The sequence below is a fragment of the Silene latifolia genome, chromosome 3 (assembly GCF_048544455.1).
Source record: "Silene latifolia isolate original U9 population chromosome 3, ASM4854445v1, whole genome shotgun sequence".
Lineage (NCBI taxonomy): Eukaryota > Viridiplantae > Streptophyta > Magnoliopsida > Caryophyllales > Caryophyllaceae > Silene > Silene latifolia.
The window spans coordinates 477,952-500,015 of NC_133528.1; the positions used below are offsets into that span (position 1 = coordinate 477,952).

General features: G+C 36.4%; 3 protein-coding genes and 1 long non-coding RNA gene across 4 annotated transcripts; all 4 read left to right on the forward strand.

Moving 5' to 3' along the window:
- The first annotated feature begins 125 nt into the window (after window positions 1–125).
- LOC141646591 (protein TRAUCO) lies at window positions 126–2,670 on the forward strand. Its single transcript, XM_074454463.1, has 2 exons — window positions 126–1,445; window positions 2,181–2,670. Exons 1-2 carry the CDS (start codon window positions 431–433, stop codon window positions 2,444–2,446), a joined length of 1,281 nt encoding a protein of 426 aa, XP_074310564.1. The 5' UTR covers window positions 126–430; the 3' UTR covers window positions 2,447–2,670.
- Window positions 2,671–5,600: 2,930 nt separating this feature from the next.
- Window positions 5,601–7,639, forward strand: LOC141645804 (F-box protein At3g07870-like). Its single transcript, XM_074453996.1, has one exon. The coding sequence runs from the start codon at window positions 5,747–5,749 to the stop codon at window positions 6,857–6,859; it is 1,113 nt and encodes a 370-aa protein (XP_074310097.1). The 5' UTR covers window positions 5,601–5,746; the 3' UTR covers window positions 6,860–7,639.
- A 1,364-nt stretch (window positions 7,640–9,003) lies between these two features.
- LOC141646597 (large ribosomal subunit protein uL2-like) lies at window positions 9,004–10,776 on the forward strand. The gene is made up of 2 exons (XM_074454471.1): window positions 9,004–9,510; window positions 10,336–10,776. Exons 1-2 carry the CDS (start codon window positions 9,071–9,073, stop codon window positions 10,667–10,669), a joined length of 774 nt encoding a protein of 257 aa, XP_074310572.1. The 5' UTR covers window positions 9,004–9,070; the 3' UTR covers window positions 10,670–10,776.
- A 1,740-nt stretch (window positions 10,777–12,516) lies between these two features.
- Window positions 12,517–16,037, forward strand: LOC141646598 (uncharacterized). The gene is made up of 2 exons (XR_012545584.1): window positions 12,517–12,966; window positions 15,528–16,037. It is a non-coding gene; the product is annotated as an uncharacterized LOC141646598 (long non-coding RNA).
- The last annotated feature ends 6,027 nt before the right edge of the window (window positions 16,038–22,064 follow it).

Genomic DNA, 22,064 nt, shown 5'->3' on the forward strand with positions numbered 1-22,064 from the left:
AACTTTTGATTATTTTGACCGGTCAAATAACCTTACCCAGTTATTTTGACCTTAATTTCGAACTTAATTTTAATTCACTTCCGATAAAATACTATAAATTTTATTTCACTTTCCATAAATTGTTCATAGTCTATTTTAATTCGAATTAGAGAGTTTCAATCCAAAAAAATCTGACTCAAAAAGTATAAAAATAGGAAGAAAACCCAATGAGAAATACGACATCCTCTTCCGCTTCTTTTATGTTTGTATTTCCCACTCTCTCCGTCTTTCCCTCCAAATTCCCAATTCCCAATTGAATTCAATACAAACCCTAATTTCATCCAATAATCCAATTAAATCCTCAAGTAATTCATCAATTTGCCCTCCCAATTATTCACACAAATCAAATCTCATTCCCAATTTCAAATTCCAAATTCCATATTCCAATTCAATGGAAACTCTCCAAGACGCGTACCATGACGACGACGACGCACACCAACCCGTATCACCTAACCTGATTTCAATCCCTACCTCAAACCCTAATCTACCAAAAAATGAATCCGACCCAATGTCAGTAGATTCGGCAGCATTGGTTTCAATTCCCGAACCTGAAATTGATCTGAAAGCGGATAGTTTAGGTTCGGAGATTGCGAAAAACGTGGAAGTTTTAGTTTCGGAGGATGTTTCAACTGATTCAATCTCTGAAGATATGAAGAAATCAGAAGAGGATGGAAAAACGACGTCGTATAGCCCGGATTTGATTGAGGAAAAATCCGTCACACCATCGTCTACTGGGGTTAAGAAGTCGTCGAAGAAGAAGAGTCGATACACTAGTGTATGGACGAAGCCGACGTCTAGAAAATGGAAGAAAAGGGCGAAGAATTTTAATGGGAGTAACAATAAATACAACAATTTCAACAATGGGAGCCATCAAACTCCGTTAACAATGGAGGGAAAGGTACTGCTTACGCCATTCCCGAGATTAGCTGAGAAAAACGAGGATTTCCCGGGTGCAAAAATCTGTCTTTCGAAGCTGAACAAGGCGGAAAAAGTCGAATTGAGTGAGGACAGATTGAGTGCTGGGAGCTGTAAGGGGTATAGGATGGTGAGGGCGATACGAGGGGTGAATGAAGGAGCGTGGTTTTTCGAGATAAAGGTAGTACATTTGGGAGAAACGGGTCATACTAGACTCGGGTGGGCGACTGAGAAAGGCGACTTGCAAGCGCCCGTGGGGTATGATGGGTGTAGTTATGGGTATAGGGATGTTGATGGGAGTAAGGTGCATAAGGCATTGAGGGAGAAGTATGGTGAAGAAGGGTATAAAGAAGGGGATGTTATCGGGTTTTATATTAGTTTACCGGAGGGGAGTAAGTTTGCGCCTAAGGGACCGCCTTTGGTGGTTTATAAGGGACAGAAGTATGTTTGTGCTGGTGATTATAAGGAGGAACCTCTCAAGTGTGTTCCTGGTGCGTTTGGTTTCGGTTTTTTGATTTCTTTTGTTGTGTTTTTTTTTGCCCCCTTGAATTTGTTTGTGGATTTTGTGCATTGTTTGTTTGTGTTATGGCTTTTTGTTACTGTTGTAGGAATTCAGAACAATGATCTCTTTGGCTTTGTAACTATACGATGAAGTATTGCAGAATGACTCACTAGTCACTAGTGCTTCATATATTGTGAAGTGACAATCTATAGATGATGCACTTTTTGACTTAGGGTGTGTTTGGATAGCAAAAGTGGAGGGAAAGGGAGGTAAGGGAGATGGAGGGAAGGGAAAGGGGGGGGGGGGGGATGGGGAGTAGGTGTTTGGATACAATTTCCCTCTAAATCTTGCCTATTGTGGAGAGATTTTGATTTGCCTTGGAGGAGAGAAAATGGATCCCTCCAAATCCCTCCCCCTCCATTTCTCTCCACCTTTATTTGCTATCCAAACAAGGGATTTTAAATCCCCTACTCTCCCTCCCTTTCTTTTCCCTCCAAATCTCTCAATCCAAACACACCCTTAATTTTCACCAATGGTCGTTCCTAAAAACAGCCTCTTTGTGTTTCCGACACAATGGTTAGGCTGCGTAAATACTACCCTTTTAACTGGGTAGCGGCCGTAGTTATTCTTTGAATAAAAAGGCAGCTGAGATATACTCTTTTTGGGTTTCAATTGCATATTGAGGTTGGTTTTTGTATTGATTGTATCTATTTTACTGGTGCAGGAAGTGAAATATCTTTCTTCAAAAACGGAATTTGTCAAGGAGTAGCATTCAAGGATCTTCTCGGTGGGTGCTACTATCCTGCAGCATCAATGTATACCCTTCCTAATCAACCAAATTGTGTGGTCAAGTTTAACTTTGGTCCTGAATTTGAATGTTACCCTGCTGACTTTGAATGCCGTCCTATTCCGATGCCCATGAATGAAGCTCCTTATCATGGATCTGACAATCTAGTTGAGAATGGCGTTGTAGATGAAAACAAACAATGAAATGGTTTCTTTGAGATGTTCTGTTTCTATTTAGACGATTCTTGAACCCTTGGATGCCTGCATTTTTGTTTATAGGAAAACGATTATTTCAGTCGCTCCCTTCTGTTACAGAGGAGGGCAACATACTAGGAAGAATCAGTACTTCAATACATTCATCATGAACTCAAATGGCTTTAGCTTATCCTCTTTTCAAATCAATACAGTCGTCTTATACTTACTGTTGAGTGACTTCATATTTGTTCATTTCTTTTCTGTTAACTGAGATTAATTTTTGGTTGCATCATAGTTCTTCCGATTATGAATATGTCATTTTAATAAGCTACTATATTCTTTCCAGTACTTTGCTATTTTGTTCCTCTTTTAAAATTGTGTGTGAAGGGAGCCACAAAAGCGGTTTTCAAGTATGACGAGATTCAAAACACAAGTATTGAGTACAACCGCGCAATGATTTTACCAGCTAGAGCTTTAACTGACATTAGAGATTGGTATATCTGTGTTCATCTGAAGCTTATGCCTGCAATGTACATACACAGTGTCAACTGATGGAACTTGTGCTCAGGTCAGTCAATCTCTTCTATTCTATCTACTGATTGATTATAGAAGTTATTGTTGTGTATCTCCCATGTCCCCTTATTATCTTCGGGTTTACTTTGTTATTATTAGGCATAGTATTACTATCATTATTATTGTGTGCTGTTTTTTGTGCAAGTCAATGTGTCATATACTCTTAGTTCTTTTGGGTTTGGCTTGGGTCAGTTTTGTCTGGTTTAAGTTCAACGCCTTCAAATGAGCGAGGATAGAGCAAAGTAGTTGTAAGAGAAGAAGCAAATAGCAGTTAAACCATCAAACATCTCGAACAACCAATATATATTACACCAACCCAAACGAGCCAATTGATAACGGATTGTTGAAATGGATTGTTGATTTGTTGACCTTAACAACTTCAAGAGATTTTTGTCGTATTGAATAGCTTTGTTTGGAGTAAAGACAGTCTTGGAGAACCTGAGATTAAGGAATAAGTCTAAACAGAAGTGGTGAAAAGGATCGGCCGATCATGTTGTATATGATGGAAGATGTAGAAAGTGAGCTGCTACCTCTTACTGAAGTAGTTCTGTGCAGTAAAATAAACTGTCAAATACAAAGTGCTTTGGATTTCAGCTTACAAAAAAAAAAATGAACAGTAAATGGTCGAAATTTAAATGTAGTTGCAATCAAATACAACATGACCGGTTAACTCAAGGCTCTCGCCTAAGACGTGGCGTAAGTGGATTGGTTACATAGTCTTGCAGTCTTGCCTCATTGATGGAAAACATATAAGGTTTGTTTCGGAATGACGTATAATGATAATTGTGTTGAGAATAGAATCGGATTGTTGCTCCATTGTACAAAAGTGCAATCAGTCTCTGATTCTAGTTTTTAGATTTTATTCGGTTCCAAAGCCAAAGAATAGCAAATCTTTAGCGCCTTTTTTTCCTCTTTTAACACCATTTTTTACATGCTAACAATTATTGTTAGAGTAGGGAAAAACCTGCAGATGTCAGTTAGCTTACTCGTTAAAGATATTGACGATTTGATGGTGGTGGTACTCATGACATTGTTTTGAACCAGTTAGCATACAAAATGCAATTGAAGCTCCCTTTATACCAAAAGAATAACAGAACAGCTTGAAATGTACCAAGGTCCAAGGAAATGCATCCGATTGGAAGCCGCCGTCCGAGACTTGATTTATATATGGACGTTGACATGTACAGACTACAGAGGTTCTGAAAGGTTTAAACAAGCCTTGTTCTTTTTCATGCTCATGCAGGACAACATGAATTTAGGAGCCTATAATACTTGAATCAAATGCTTGTAAAACTGTTTAACATTTTTTTTTTTTTTTGCCAAAACAGTACTTTCTCGGTCCCAATCATTTCTTTACTTTTTATAATTGAGACAGAAGGAATAATTTTTCATTCTTGTAAGGTCCTTGCTTATTTAGAAACTTACATTGAATGAATAAGAAAGATTTTCAAAGATTCATCATCTTAATGTGATGTACAATATCTCGAAGGATATTACAAATTACTTCGTCGATAACATATTTTTTTTTTCATTTTACTACAAAATATTTTGGGATTGAGGTTCTGATGTTGTTGTTGTTGTTGTTGTACTACAAAACATGCCAAGATCGACTATGTAATCAATACCATTACTTATTCTTGGTGGCGTGATATTATACGCTATCCAAAATATTGTGTAAACCCGAATATTGATCATTAACTATAATCACACATTTATCAATGTACTTAAATTTCTCAAAACAAGAAATCATGTATATATATTCATGCTTCAAGGAAAGAAAAAGAAACATTACCTTCCAAGGAAGAACAAAAGCTTTTTGGCCCAAAACTTCATGCTTAAAATATGCAATAAGACACACCTTATAATAATGTAATGCTTTACATTACGTGTAAATGTAATCAAGAGTTAATCAATCCATTCATTTTATGCTTTCTATCACTCTCAATGAATAGTCAATGATCCAAAGGTATCTAAACAAGATAAGTTACAATTTGTGTGACTTTCTTTGTTATCTTTCTCAAGTCAAGTAATGACTTATCACTCAATATCTTCCTAAGGAAACTTTCTATTTATCGTGAGATGTTGTACACTATAACATAACGTAATTTATTATACAAAATTAAAAATACAACAATCACATATAATTTTTTTTAAGTTTCTTATAAAGCGGTTTTACACCAAACATATTGGTTTAAAAAGAATTACAGTTTTAAAAAGCAATTAAAATCCAGTTTTCCACAATTATTAGTTGCATAGTTTATATATTTATACTGATATTGTATAATCCAGATCACAATATTAGTTTTAAAAAAAAATACTCTTAAAATCGATTAAAATCCTGTTTTACACAAATACTCGCATCTAGCAACTCTATCTTATATATCAAATATTTTGTGTTAGGCCTTCTTTGGCAAACGACATAAGTCGATTTATAATAGCGGATAATATTACAGAATATATTATTAGCCAATTTTAATATTACATAAATAATTATAATTATAATATAATTATTTGCAAAGTTTATATTGTCCCATTATCCCCTATCCATTGTGAATGTCCCCAAGTGTCAACACATTTGGATCTAGCACATTTAATGACATCACCCTCCCTAAATTAACTCAATAAACAAATCTTGTCCCTTCACTTTCAAACAAAGACAAAAAACATAACAAAAACCCCATTAAAATCCAAAACCAAAAATTCAATCCTTTCATTTCTTCATCTTCTTTCTCTTCAATGGAATTCAATAATCTACCAAAAGATATAATCTTTGACATATTTTCAAGAATTCCATTAAAACCCCTTTACAAATTACGAATTGTTTGTAAAAAATGGCAATTTCTTCTTGATTTATCCTCAGAATTTAAACAATTTTATCATCAAATTCACAAAATTAGTCCAATTTTGTTGTTTAAACAACAAAACAATGAAAACCCAACTACCCAATTATCTTCTTACTACATTGATGGCACTCAAACTCATCAATTTTCCACAAATTTCCCACAAAAATTAACTTCAATCCTTTCTTGCAATGGCATTCTTTGTTTAATCTCAGAATCGCAAGCTTTACTCTATGACCCAATTATCAAAAGATACTCAAACCTTCCAAATTCATCACATTTCAGCTCAACTTTCAGTTGGGCTTTCGGGTTTTCGTCGTTTCGAAACGAATTCAGACTAATTCATTTCTATACTATTGAAAAGTTTGATAATTTTCATTATTGTCTTGCTAAGGAAGTAATGTGTGAGATTATTAGTTACCCAAGTTCACATCTTGGATTAGTTTTTGAAAATGATTGGAAATTTCTTGGGAAATGTCCATTTAATGTATTGGGTAGGAAAGATTATGCTTTTGTTGATGGGAAATTTTATTGGTTAATTGGGGAAAAAAAGTTTAATCCAGATTGTATAAAAATTATGTCTTTTAATTTAGAAATTGAGATTTTTGGGATTGTTTGTTTTCCTAGAAGTTACTCAAATAGATCAGTTGAATGCTTAGATTTAGTTGAAATTAAGGGTAAATTGTGTTTAACTGATAGATTACCATGGGATTCAAGTATGAATGTTTGGATGATGATGAAAGAAGAAGAGGGTTTTTCAAATTATTGGGAAATGAAATATAAAATTGATCTTATGGGTGTTCTTCATCATGATGTTAGGATTTTAGGTTATTTGAGTGATAAGGTTAATGATTGTGAAAATGATGGTGAAATTTTGATGAAAATTGGGGAAGAAAGTTTTGGGTTGTATGAACTTGGAAGTCAATTGTTTAAGGAATTGGGTGATGGGATTGATAACATTCATGGATGGAATTTGCAGTTGATGATTGACAGGAAGGTTCTGTTATAAGACGGTCATATCTGTCTTAAGCTTGACGGGTATTTTAAGGTTTCATTTTTGGGGAACAAAGTTTTGGGTTGTATGAACTTGAATGTCAATTGTTAGAGAATTGGGTGATGGAATCTGCAATTGATGATTGAGAGGAAGCTTTAAGTTATAATATAAGTAGGTACACTCGAGTCTGTCTCTCTTCAGACGGTCATATCCGGATATTTTAAGGTTCCATCTTTGGGAACACAGTTTTGGGTTGTATGAACTTGAAAGTCAATTGTTTAGAGTATTGACATGGATGAAATTTGCAGTTGATGATTGACAGGAAGCTTCTGTAGTTCTGTTATAATAAAAGTAGGTACAGTCGGGTCGGTTTCTCTTCAGATGGTCATATCTGTCTTAAGCTAGAAAGGTATTTTAAGGTTCCATTTTTGGGGAACAAAGTTTTGGCATTCAATTGTTCAGAGAATTGGGTGATGGAAATAGCAACATTCATGGATTGAATCTGCAATTGATGATTGGCAGGAAGCTTCTGTTAGTAATATATAAGTGAAAGTCCTACTCGGCTTGAATCCGGACTAAATCGGATTGTATACACAAGAAAAGTATGTAGAGGTTATGTTAGTTGTTTTAAGGTTCCATTTTGGGAAAGGTTTTGTTTGTTTGCTGATAAAAAAAAATAATTTGAGACAAAAAAAAAGAAAATAAAGACTGTACCATGTTGTTGTAGGACCATTATATTGTACTGTAAACTGTACCATGTTTAAAATGTTGTTTTGAAGTTTATTTGCAGTTGAATTGGTTTTGTTTGTGCAAGGATACTTCCATTTGTTAAATTGTAATGGATGTTCGAAATTCAAAGGGCATTCGGCTAACAGGGAATTTTACGAGTGTAGTGATTGTAGTCGAAGTTGAACACTCTTTAGCATCTGAAAGCTCAAGATCAGTATATCGAAGTAGAAACCACCTCTGGTCGTCCTCCTCGAAATGGGTAATTGCAGAAAGCACAATTAACATTTACTGACTGTATGATCATGCATTGTGGTATTGTTCATCTGCATTAGACTTCTCTTAAGCGCTCAGAGTTCAGACAAACAGTGAACAAGTACTCCGTATTTTATTACTCTCGCCAAGCCAGTACAACGATCCATATTCAAATGAAGTTTCTTTAGCTGGCCAACTCTCCAAGTACTGATACTCTCGGCTCCTAATCGGGTTCAGTCAGCAATCGGGTTTACTGATACTCTCGGTTCCTAATCTGGCTGTGCATAACTGCATATCAACACTCACTTATGCGAATTATCTGCCTCAATCATCTTTCTTAGAACCAAACTCTATATCATTCAGTCGTGGTATTGGTCGCTAACCACAGACGCATCAATTATGACACGCGTAAAATTGCTAGCTTGGTTTGCTTGCATTGGCATATATACTCAAATCAGCTATATAGATCTAATACTACTTCCTATCGCTGTAAGTCTGTAACTGTAACCACTACAGGTCAGCCACATACCGCTGCATTAACAAAACATCAGCCTAGTATCGACTGAATATAATCCAGTCCCAATATTTCGACTTTTAAATAGTGAACTAGTTTAGATCCCGCGCAATGGATGCGCGGTATTTATAGAGTTTTTATTTTTAGAAAAAAAAAATTAACTATAAAACTAATCAAAAAAATTGAGTAATGTAATTGAAATGTGTATATTTTTAAACAAAATTAATGAAATTGTTTATAAATTTTTTATTAGCATATCTTTTAGGTACCATTCAGCATACAAAGAACGGATTTTTTATCACGAAAATCTTAGAGACAAATTTTAAATAAGGAATGTAATTATATCAAAATAGGAAAGTAAATAAGAGATTTTATCAAAATATAAAATATGTTAAAATGAAGGATCGAACTCGCGTCTCTGCAATAAATATGATACGCACAGATGCCATTGAGACACCAGGGGATCATTTGCTTTGAATACGCGTTAGTACTTTATTATACTAAACAAACAACAGATTATGTTTGGGCCGGCGATAATTATTGAGCCGGCCCTGCAAATACTTGATCTCCACGGTAGCCACAAAGCCCTAAACCCTAATCATCCTCCTCTTTAATACATAAATAAACAACGTATTCCGTATATATATAAAATCCCAAACAACCCTACCCTTCTCCTCTACATTACACAAAAAAAAAAAACACGACCACACCTCCTTTTATCAACCAAACTCATGGGACGCGTTATCAGGGCTCAACGTAAGGGAGCTGGCTCCGTATTCAAGTCCCACACGCACCACAGAAAGGGTCCTGCCAAGTTCCGAACATTGGATTTGGGCGAAAGGAAAGGCTACCTAAAAGGAGTGGTGACTGATATCATTCACGATCCCGGGAGGGGAGCCCCACTTGCTCGTATCACGTTTCGTGATCCGATTAGGTACAAGCTCCAAAAGGAACTTTTTGTGGCTGCTGAAGGTATGTATACGGGTCAGTATCTTTATTGTGGTAAGAATGCAAAATTGTCTGTTGGGAATGTGTTGCCCGTCGGACAGGCCCCTGAAGGTACCGTGATTTGTAATGTTGAGAGTCGTATTGGTGACCGAGGTGTCTTGGCTAGGGCTTCTGGTGACTATGCTGTTATTATTGGTCATAATCCTGATAATGCTACTACTAGGTACGTATGATTCTGCTTTATATTCAATATTTTTCAAGTATATAGGGTATTTATATATGAACTAACCATTAGTTTTGTGTAAAACCATTTACCATAATATATATATATACACTTCCTCCTCGTTTCAGTTGAACTATTTACGTTTTTTAAAATTCTTTTTACATATTTTGGAAAACGTAAATAATTCAATAGAACATCTGAACTATATTATAGTTGTGTTCATTTTATTACAACAATCTTATTGAGGTTTTGTGTTATACGAAATATGACGGCTTTTTCTTTGTTCAAAGAAACCAATTACGGAGTACGTAGGAATAAACAATATGTTAAGTATTGCGATCGGTTTGTTGATTGAAACTTTTTTGCCCACTTTAGATTACAATCTAGAATATCGGTTATGAAACTTAATTATCAAGATTAGGAGAAAATTGAATTTTTTCTGAAATGGTTTTTTCAAACCGATAAATATTTATTATTTTTAGGGTTTGAACCATGTTTCGATTTGGTTGTAATTTTTGTTATATTAGTGTCTATGAAAAGGAGGGATTAACTAATTTTAATACGGGTTTGTTTCACAATAGTATAATAATTATTATCATAACACGCAGTGGTGGAGCTGGGGGGGCTAGCAGAGGCGGTCGCCCCCCTGGCGGATGAAATTTTCGAAATTTTTAGTTAAATTTCCGAATTTTTTTCGAATGTGCCTTATGAAATTAGGCGTTCGCCCCCCTAAATTTTTCGCCCCCCTAAGTTCAAATCCTGGCTCCGCCACTGAATTAACACGGTCTTACATGAAATTAATACTATGTCTTTATGTACGTGAAGGATAAAGCTACCATCAGGAGCAAAGAAGGTGATATCAAGCGGGTGTCGAGCAATGATAGGACAGATAGCCGGAGGAGGGAGAACAGAGAAGCCGCTACTAAAGGCAGGAAGAGCATACCACAAGTTTAGAGTTAAGAGGAACTGTTGGCCTAAGGTTCGCGGTGTGGCCATGAACCCTGTTGACCATCCTCATGGTGGTGGTAACCACCAACATCCCGGTCACAGTACCACCATTAGTAGGCATGCTGTTCCCGGTCAAAAGGTTGGTCAGATTGGTGCTAAGCAAACTGGTAGGGGTGGCAAAAAGAAATTCTTCAAGACCGCTGTTTATTAGTTAATTCACCACTACTACACTTAATATGCTACATTATTATTGTTATCGTTCTCGTTCTCGTTATTTGTGGTTTAGCAGGAATAAATTGTGGTTGGAATCTAGAACTACTTATTTTGGTATTATTATTATTATTATTATTATTATTATTATTATTATTATTATTATGTGTTTATATTTTCTTGGAAGTCAATTGTTTAACAGGAAGGTTCTTTTATAAGACGGTCATATCTGTCTTAAGCTTGACGGGTATTTTAAGGTTTCATTTTTGGGGAACAAAGTTTTGGGTTGTATGAACTTGAATGTCAATTGATGATTGACAGGAAGCTTATATGTTATAATATAAGTAGGTACGTACAGTCGAGTCGGTCTCTCTTTAGACGGTCATATGCAAGACGGGTATTTTATGGTTCCATTTTTGAGGAACAAAGTTTTTGGTTTATGAAGTTGAAAGTCAACTGTTTAGAGTATTGACATGGATGAAATTTGCAGTTGATGATTGACAGGAAGCTTCTGTTGTAATATAAGTAGGTACAGTCGAGTTGGTCTCTCTTCAGACGGTTATATCTGTCTCAAGCGAGACGGTTATTTAAGGTTCCATTTTGGGGAACAGAGTTTTGGCAGTCAATTGTTCAGAGAATTGGAATCTGCAATTGATGATTGACAGGAAGCTTCTGTTATAATATAAGTAGAGGTGCTATTAGGCTCGAATCACGACTAAATCGGATTGTATACACAAGAAAAGTAAGTAGAGGTTATGTTAGTTGTTTTAAGGTTCCATTTTGGGAAAGGTTTTGTTTGTTTGCTGATAAAAGAAAATAATTTGAGACACAAAAAAGAAAATAGAGACTGTAGTACTGTACCATGTTTTGTAGGAACATTGTACTTTAGACTGTACCATGTTTCGTTTAAAATGGTATCAGAGTTAGTTTGTGTACTGATTTTAGTTTGAACAATTGGATTGAGAATCTGTCAGCAGAAGTTAAATTATTAAGTTTATTTGCAGTTGAATTGGTTTTGTTTTGTTTGTGCAAGGATACTTCATTCGTTGTTCGAATAAAAGGACATTCATTCGGCTAACAGGGAATTTTAAGAATTACAGAGTAAAACAATCGGAAAAGATATTTCACTCGAAGATAGTCTGACATCAAACTATCGGAACTTTAAAAAGGCGAGTTTAATGCAGAAAGGAGGCAGCTACAAGTAAAAAAGAATACACATAAGTTGTCAGCTTAACAAGATGCCAATCTTTCACTTGATTTGCCAGCTTAAACAGTTCCGGGCTCAAAATCCAGCTCGACTTCAGTTCAGGCACTGGTCTTACCTGTGGAAGGTACATAAGACCTTCTACGAGGCCTTATTGATCGGTTAATCTTGACCAGATTCCTGTTCAGTCAGCAATCGGGTTTACTCATACTCTCGGCTCCTAATCTGGCTGTGCATATCAACACTCAATTATGTGAATGATCTGCCTCAATCATCTTTCTTAGGACCAAACTCTACATCACTCTCTTTCCTGACTTAACACAAGCTGAAATTCGTTAAACCATGGCATTCAGTCGTGGTATTGGTCGCTAACCACAGACGCATCAATCACGACACAGTTAAAGAGCCAGCTTATTTTGCATTGTCATACTCAAACCAGCTATATAGATCTAATAATATTGCATTGACAACTGAAAATTCAGCTAAATATTGAAAATTGGATTTTTTGGGAAGATGCTAACGCTAAAGATGTAATGTACACTATCAATCATTAAATGATAGCATTATTTTAACAACTCGACTTTTAAAAAGTTTTATATTAACATAATGCTCGAACAATTTTAACACCACCCTGATAAAACGATCATAATTCCCTCATCAATAAAATGCCCATCCTAACCAATTGGGTTTGGTGCGAATGTGCGATGGTTGCCCACCTCATCCCTTAACCATAAGGTCGGGTATTTAATCCATGTCCATGGGAGGAAGCAAATTATTTGGCCAGCCGTTTATCTCTTCGTGAGAGTACCCGTGGCGAGCGATTTAAACCCTGTTGTATTAAAATACCCATCCTCCTCTCCTCTCCTCTCTTTCACTATTCTACTTTTCCTCTAATTACAAATTACAAACCCTAAGAAGACCCCCCAATTCAACTCAAATTCAATGTCAATTTCCAAAATTTCTCAGCATATTTGGGGATTAATTTTTCTACTATTAGGGTTCATATCATTTCTGGGTTTCCTTTATGCTGCTATAATTTCCAAGCTTCTTCCTCCTTCAGAAAATCCCATTATCTCTGCTATACAATCTGACAGGTATTCATTTCATTAATTCATGTTATATTAACTTTAATCATTCATTTAATTTAATTTAATTGTGCTTGATTAGCTTATAATTGTAATTTGTTCTTTGATTTGATTTGTATAATCGATTGTCATAAGCTTTGTTAGGTATTATCAGCGTTTATTTGTTTGTATTGTTACAATCGAAATTTCCAAACTGTGGAATCGTCGATTTGATACTGAGTAAGGGTAAGGCCGTGTACATTCGGAATTTCTAAGAATGTAGCTCTTGTTGTGTTGTTAGTCATTAAGTGCGAGGCTATGTTACTTTTACGCTTCACTTTGGTTGCATGTCATGTGCTGTGACACGCCTATATCTAGACACAACTCGATATTGAATGCTCTTATTAGACGGAAAATATAATTTATACGACAAAATAGTCGACACCTGAATGTGTTCACTGATGCTTTTAGGTCTTGAAACTGATAGGTAGGGATCGGCTTTGCTTACGGTGTTAGTTACACTTTGTTTGTAGTTCTGTTAAGTTAGTAGTTTGGATTTGCTTTAGAGCTACACTGTATGATGCAACTGAATTCAATGCTTCTGTATCCCTTGCGCGTAATTAACTCAGTGCAGCTTCAGGTTTTTTTTAGCTAAGCATTTCTTGTAAAGGCATTGTAGAAATTGCCTTTGCAAGTGATGTTCCTTGTTCAGCTTTCTTCACAGTTAGCGCGTTTTTCCTTTTCTGTAGCTAGAAAGAGGTTCCGGCTCAGAATTTTCACTTTAGTAGATAATATAAACTCTTGACAAACTCTCTGAGGTTCCGGCTCAGAATTTTCACTTTAGTTGCATGTTAAAATTCCTAATCCCAACACTGAGACAACATTTTAACACTTCATCTTAGATCAAATATAGCCGTATGCCCGTATCCACACTTGCAGAGTTGCAGCTGAATACCAGTGTTGTTTTGTGGTTCATCTGCTAGAAGCTGAGAATAGGCCCTTTCTGAAATTTAGGGAACCTGAATGATTTTATTGATGCTTTTAAGCTTTAAAATTGATAGGTAGGGAACATCATTGCTTACAGTTTTAGTTTTTTGGACTGATAGGTAGCGTCTAGCATTGTAAGCACATAAAAGTTTGTTTGAGCAGTAAATAAGAATTAACGTTATTGTCGTCGCCTGAATATTGTATAATGTAGTTCTGTTAAGTTCCTTGCATGGATGTAGCGATTATTTTTTTGGATTTGCTTTTGAGCTACACCCCTTGCGAGTAATTAACTGATGTAACTGACTTCAAAGCTCCTGTACCACTTGCGCGTAAGTAACTGAGTGCATCTTTGGTTTTTTTTGTTGTTAAGCGTTTCTTGGTTTTTGTACAATGACAGTATGGCATTGTAGAAATTGCCTTTGCAAGTGATGTTCATTGCTCGCTCAGCGTTCTTCTCAGTTAGCACTTTTTTCCTTACCTGAAGCTTGAAAGAGGTTCCTGTTTGTTCAAAGCAATTACGGAATGTAATAATAAGCAGGAATAGATATTAACTCTTGACAAACTCTCCGAGGTATCGTAGAATCACAAGGAGTCTCCCAAAAGTACCATGGGCTTGGAGGGTTTATACTTCATTACTTTGTAGTATACTCTATACACTGCTGGGATATCTTACTTCGACTCTTCACCTATAAGTTTGTCCGTGCCTTATCCCTGAAGCATCTAATAGGATATTCCATTACTGTTATTGTTTGGCATTTTTTCTTGAACTTCTCTGTATTTAACTTTCAAAGAATATACTCCCTCCTATTCTAAATAACTGTCCCATTTGCCATTTTCGTCTATTCACATAACTGTCCCATTTGCCATATTTGGACATGATTTTTTACTTTCCTACCCTTAGGTCTTTTCTTTATTTACCACCCCACCCACCCATAACCCATCATATTCAATACTTTTCATTATTTAACTCATATATTCTTACCCCTATACAATAATTTTTATTATTTTAACTATATTCCTTAATTTTCGTGCCATTGTCCAAATGGGGCACTTATTCGGAATAGGAGGGAGTACTTGCTAAAAAAAATTAGATATATTTTTATTTTGTAGATGTTTTTCCGTTCCCATGTTTCTAAAAGATTGAGTCTTGCCGGGTACAACACTTGGATACATGCCTATGTTCTGTACATAGATACCTACCCAAGTCCAACACTCGTTACTCGACATAGCTGCTTGGTCTGAGTAAATGTGCGTTTCCTATGGTTGGTTGTGATATAGTCAGTGCTAAACTATGTTACTCCGACTCTTCTAATTTCCTTGTGTACCCGTGTCCGAGACTCGACACTCGGACATGGGTATGACACTTGGACACCTCATTTTAGACCAAAATATGCATATTTTTCAAAAAACTAGCCGAGTCTGACACTTGGACACGCACCCGTGTCGGATACTTCTAGACGAGTCTGAGTAACATAGGTGCTAAATGCTAATGTTTTAACCGTGTAAGAATTGGTTTCTGTGAATTTGAACTAGTCACTAACCTTAGTATGTTTGTTAAATATAGTCTATATATAATTACAAATTCACATGTTGTTTCTTTCCAGATATTACTGCTTCTTAGTGCCACTATCGCTCCCAATCCTTGTCATTGCTGTTTACTTCCATTGGCTCAGCATGAAACTCTTCAAGCATGCATGATCCTTCCGGCTACCTCACATCAATGTCATTCAGTATCGTCTCATACTCTCACTATCTGAGGACCAAATCTGATAGGCTCTTGTTGGATCCAGACCTTCCTTTTCTTCGTGCTTGCCACAAACTTCTGACTGATCCATTGTTTTAACGAGATCCATTGATTTCGGCGGGATGGAAGGAAGCAGAACAGTAGAGGTCCTAACTCCTAATGCCTTGCCAGGTTAGACGATGTTTTTTCTTGTTTGCGCCATGTAATTTAGTTAGTACTTGAGCTAGGTGGGACAACAAAGGCGGTTAGCCCTCCCGACTGAGTTTTAACATTGCTGTATCCGTAAGAAACAACTTCTGTTATTAGCTGATGTAAGTGCACAGGGGATAGGTAACGAGATATTTACTGAGATGCGATTTACAATTCCGAATCATGAATTCATTGCTATGATCGGTCTTCTGCATGTGTTGTTAGTTTGAGAAATATTTTGGTACATGGAGATAGACGGTTCTGAAAGGTCGAGATGAGAGTCGTGGGACCATCTCGACTTGACGGAAGTGGTAATGTGAATTTAGTTGAGGGCAGTGATATATAACTAACATCATATGTACATTGAAAGTGATATAACTCCTGATACCTGAATACTATAGTACATTTTCACATGTTCCCCATCCCATTTTTATTGCACATCCCTCCTAATGTAATAGCATTATCGTCTCGAAAAGGTAATGTCCCCTCTAATAAAACACCACCCAGAATACTATTTAGTGGCTATACTCCTTAATGAGGTTCATTGATTAAGCCATCTAGTATTTACCATCAGTCGATCACCTTCATCAGATGCATCATGTAAAGCCGTGGTGGTCTTTGGTGGAGCGGTGGAGGCTTGGAGGGTTTTTTTTTTTGTTACCCAAGGGAACACCCGGATATCCTGCAACCCGGGGACCAGGTAAGTCATCAAGGTTGCCCTTGATGGCAGGTGGATACCGCAGCACTCCCGTGTAGGGAGTCGAACCCGGGACCTCTTAATTCATTGTCATTTTGCAATGGTGTGACCCGAGCTTGACAGCCCAAATATCCAAAATTTAACGGGATTGATCCACCGGTTTAGGTTAAGCTGACCCCCCTGACCCTGACCCAAATTGTCCTGAATAGTCAATAGTGTGACCTGAAACTTGACCCAATAGAGCCAAAGTGACCCGATAAAATCCAAAATGATTTAGTTAAGGCAAAATCTCGACCCAGAACGACCCGATCAAAATAATCTGATTTGGACTGAACCGGCCTAAAAAAAACCCGAAAATGACCTGACCCAAATGACCTATTTGAGAGGTATTTGTTGTATGTTGTTTGGAGCCAATCCATGTGAGTGAGTGGGCCAAGAAGAAGACAGTTGTGTAGTCAAAGCTAATTTGGGCCTTTATAGTAGGGCCCAAATACATTACTCATACAAGTCAATTAAGTAGGAATTGGCCCACACATGTGACCAATATCAGAAGACTATTTAGTAAATGCATCAATGTTGCATCAAATGTTGGTTCTTTTTTGGTGACCTCTAGTTTTTTTGTGTGTTTTATTTTGATTATTATTTTGATGTGAATGTGATGGGATTTAGGACAATTCACCAATTCCGACTTTTGATCATCATCATCTCTTTTGTTTAATTACTCTCGTATTCATCATATGTTTAAAGAAAATACCATGATAATTGAAAATGACTCAAAGAGGTCTGAATTCTTGCAAACCTGAAATGACCCAACTCGAGCTAGCCTACCTGACACCCGCACAAGACCGGGTTGCCTTGTTTACCATGTCTACACAAAACCTGAACAGCAAGTCTCCCTTCAGACGACTCATTTTCGTTTGAAGGTTTCAAACAGCCATATGTGATCCATTTACAGTTAAATGTGACCGGTTTTTTTTTACAAAAAGTTGCCTAAACAACAAAAACTAGTTACAACATTTTGTCGTTAAATGGTCATATTTTACTATAAGAATGATCACGTAAAGTCGTCTGAAATGAGAATCAGTGAAACCTGAAACATACCGTGGTTAAACTTTGGGTGAAATTCCTAGGAGATCCAGGTTCAAGTCTCCCCAAAATCAATCTTGTAAAATATTTATGGTCTGAGTCTATGTCTTATAAATTTCCAGACTATCACGTATACCCGAGAATTAATCCAGTACACATCGACTGCGAGTTCCCTTATCGTAGTCCGTCCAGTCAACATTGACCAAGCCACTCAGACACTTTCCCTCCAAATACAACAGTGGTGGGTTTCAATGTCCTCTCGTGTGCCATTTACTTATTGTTTATCTTTTCCATTTTTAATGGTTTTGTTATAAACCGTTAGATTGAAGTGTACCACATCATCCAACGGTAGTAATAAACTAATCAAGCACTTGGGTTATGGTCCATTTTAAATTTCTGGCAACGAAGTATTATTATTTTAAACTACGCTTAGCCTATGTTTGTCAGATTAATGCCTGTCTAGGCTACTGTAATATCTGCATACTCTGTGGTGTTTAATTACCAGTTACCACTCTTTTTTAATACAATAATAATAATCTCTAATCTCAATTCTCATAAAGTATTTATTTATATATCGATAATCGATGGTTATCCATTTACTGTATATGAATATTATAAATTTATAAGGTATGTTATGAAACGGTTTTATGATAAATTGAATTCCTGATTACTTGAGTAATTGTGCTCGAGTTATAAGAAACCGAGTAAATATGTGAAGGTGTTAAATTCAAGAAAAGGGTTTGGTCCTCTAAGTCTATGTTCTTTCTAACTTAATTTCAGTTCAGTTCACCCGAGTCTCATTTTGTTATATTTTACTGCCATAATAATACGGAGTACTTGCATTCTTACATGTTGCTTGTGACGGGATTAGCCCGTGAGGTGAGTGGGAAGCACATGGGGGGTGCCCCACCTTGTCCCCTCTCCCTTTTTATGAGAGATCACAAGCTTGTGACGAGATTAGCCCGTCACAAACAAGACTAGCTGCCGTCCGTAATACATAGGTGAGTAATGAATTATAATGAAATAGGTTTGGTGTTTGGCATACAGTTGCTTTTTACTTAATTAAGTTCTGAAAACAATTAATTGGAGGCCAGGAATTAATCCGAGAATACTAGAATACATAGTTGACTTGTCTGTTATTGATCAATGTTAATTAGTACCACGTACGTACATACTCATGATAATACTGCCCACGAGTTTAATCTATAGTTTAATGAGCAGGGACATTACAGTATATGTTATCTAATCCTAATTAAAATGTGATTATTATCAAACTCGGTGCGACTCCTTCTAAAGGTGAGGTATCTCGTGTCTTTGTTGTAATCATGAACCAGTTGAATTTAATAACCTCCGTTCATATAATAGCTTAGTTTACCTACAAGCTCAGATAAGCACATCCATATTTCTTATTCAGCAAAGTATTTGATCATAAACCAAGTGAGGTTAGTCTAGTGGTAGCCGGGTTAAACTTTGAAGCTTGCAGAAATACAGGAGTTGAGAGGTCCCGGGTTCGACTACCAGCTGGGGAGATGATCATTTGACCACTGCAGGTCTGCAGCCCCCGAAGGAGATGATTTACATGGTCCATGTGGTGGCGCGGGAATGCATGGACCCGGGGGGATTCAACCCCCTCGCCATCAAAAAAAAAAAAAAAAAGTATTTGATAGCGAAGTGCAAAGTATTTTAAACCAAAGTGGGCTTGAGTGTAGTGGAGTGCGGGAGTGCCTCAAAGCGTTGCAAATTGGCAACGAATTGAGAGGTCCCGGGTTCGACTCCCTACACGGGAGTGCTGCGGTTACCTGTCATCCTAAGGGATGTCTTACCTAGCACACGTGGTTTGCAAAATGAGTCATTTAGTTCCGACTTCCGACTTCCGACTCTTACAAAAGTATATACGATGTCCGATTATAACGATTGTACAAATCATATAAAAAAAACCTATAATGAATCATTAGAATAAGTGCTTAAATAAACAAATTGATGGGAATTATGAATACGTGCATGGTAAAATATGGAAAATAGTGGTAAATTAGTAGGCAGCCGTGCAACAAAGAGAGTACAATAATTGAGCAAAAGAAGGTAAAGTAGGGTAATGTACAAATTTACTTTGTTTAAACACAAATCTGAATAAATCTGCTCCCTTACCTTGACTCACTCCCACCCACTCACTCTTTTAACACACAACTTACTTTGTCCATTCCTTTCTTTTAAGGACACACCCATGCCCTACCTTCTATCTCACTCGTGCCCCGGCTGCTGCCTATTCCTGTTATTATAAAAAAAAGAAAAAATTGCCTAAATTATCGAGTACGACGGTTTTATGAGTAGACCTAGCAAATAGGTCAACTGGGTCGGGTCCTGATCGGTCATTTCTGATTTTGCTCATTTTCGGGTCAACTACTATTAAGTTATTTGTGAATAATAATATTTTGCAACGATAAACATACGGGTTGGGTTATTCGGATTCGTCAATTTGGGTTCACGTCAAATTCGAAAGTCGATCGCGTTATTCGGGTCGGGTCATTTGTTTGCCTTAATTAAGGCAAAATACTAACCCAAATCGTTTCGGGTAATTTCCTTACTGAATTTGGTTATCTTGGAACGATTTGGGTCAGTATTTTGCCTTAATTAAATTATTTCGGGAAATTTTAGATTTTTAGGTGTATGGGGTCATTTCGGATCATCACTTTAAGTCAGATCACTTAGGGTCTATTTGGTCGAGTCCGAATCACACTTTGTAGGTTTTAGGTTAACCTTATTGGGTCGATTCATTCGGACCGCGTCAGCTTTGCTAGATCTACTTATTATAATATATCAAAATCTTCTATATTTCCTGCTAATGATCTAGATTTTGCCTAGGGGTTTGCGTGGAATGTATGAAATAATTAGAGTGTAAATTTTGATTGAGTGATAATTACTAGAGAAGTTAATTACTAGGGTAATGAGTTCTTTGAAGGATATGTTTGCCATAGGAGTAATAATTACTGAAAAGATGTTTTACTCCCTTAATCATTACCCATGGGGGTAATGTATCACCCCTTCATGAGGGTAATAGATTCGGAAGGTAAATAACTATTCTCATACCAAACATGTAAAATCCACCTTACATATTACTCCCTTATTCATTCCCCCCTCCCTTTTTACCCCAAATCCAAGCAAGCCCTAAAGAGTAAAACTACGCCATGATTTTTTACCTACTACAATCTTCAACCTCCACCTTGGGTGTCCGTTTGATAAGACATTAAATTAGTGACATGATAGAGTATACTTAAAAATGCACAAGTTATTAAAATGAACATATCCGTTTTAAATTGTAAATGGATCAAATATACAAATAGATAGTAGATGAAAAAAGAAAATGCCTAATTTTGTAAGTATTTTTGTTTAAAATAAAGAAACTACTCCCTCCTATTCTGAGTGTTGGTTCCCTTTCTTTTGGGCACCAAAATTACGGAAATGAATTTGGACCACACAAAACACCCTACCCCACATGGAATTGAATTTAGACCACACAAAACTTACAAAAAAAGGAAAGAGGAACCAACACTCGACTAGCATGAAAATGAAAAGGGAAACCAACACTCAGACTAAGAGGGAATATATAAAATGTGTAAGTATTTTCTCTTTTCCGGTCATTTATTTGCCGAATAAGGAAACAGAAATAAGTCAATAATTAAATAACAAATAGACTAGATGGATGGAGAGGATCTAATTGTCAATCTTATCTTTAAATCAAAATTGCTATATCACGCCCCCTGTTTTACTTGTTACGCCCCCTACTTTTTCATTTATTCCTTTTTTGCCCTTGGACTTGAAAATTAATTAAACTAAAAATAAATATTGTTTTATAGTTATTGATTTTCGGAGACGGTTTTTTACATTAGTGTTGAATAATTGTTGTGTCGAGCCTATTAGGGTTGCGTTTTTGTCGTAAATATGCTGCGTTTTTTGGTAGTGACAATCGAAATAGTTTAGGGGAAAAAAAACAATAAACGACGGTGAGTGGGTAGTGTCATGTGAAGTACATGACGGAGCCAGGGCCTTGTCATGTGACTTACATGACGCTACCATGGCCATGTCATGTGGTCTGCACGACATTGCCTAAGCCATGTCGTGTATTTCACATGACGGAGCCTGGGCCGTGTCTTGTAACCCACATGACATAGAGGATGTTGGTTTTTTTTTTTTTTTTTATCGTGTATAATGTATTTGTTTTTTTAATCGGTTTTGTTATTTAAATACATTAAAATAATTTCTGTCGAGTGTTTTAAGAGGGACCGTCTACATTACTAAATTAATTATTATAAAAATAGTCGCCAAAATACATTTGCGTAAAACGATATTTATTTTTTTCTAAAACTAATTTGAAAGTCCAAGGGCAAAATAGGAATAAATGAAAAAATAGGGGGCGTAACAAGTAAAACA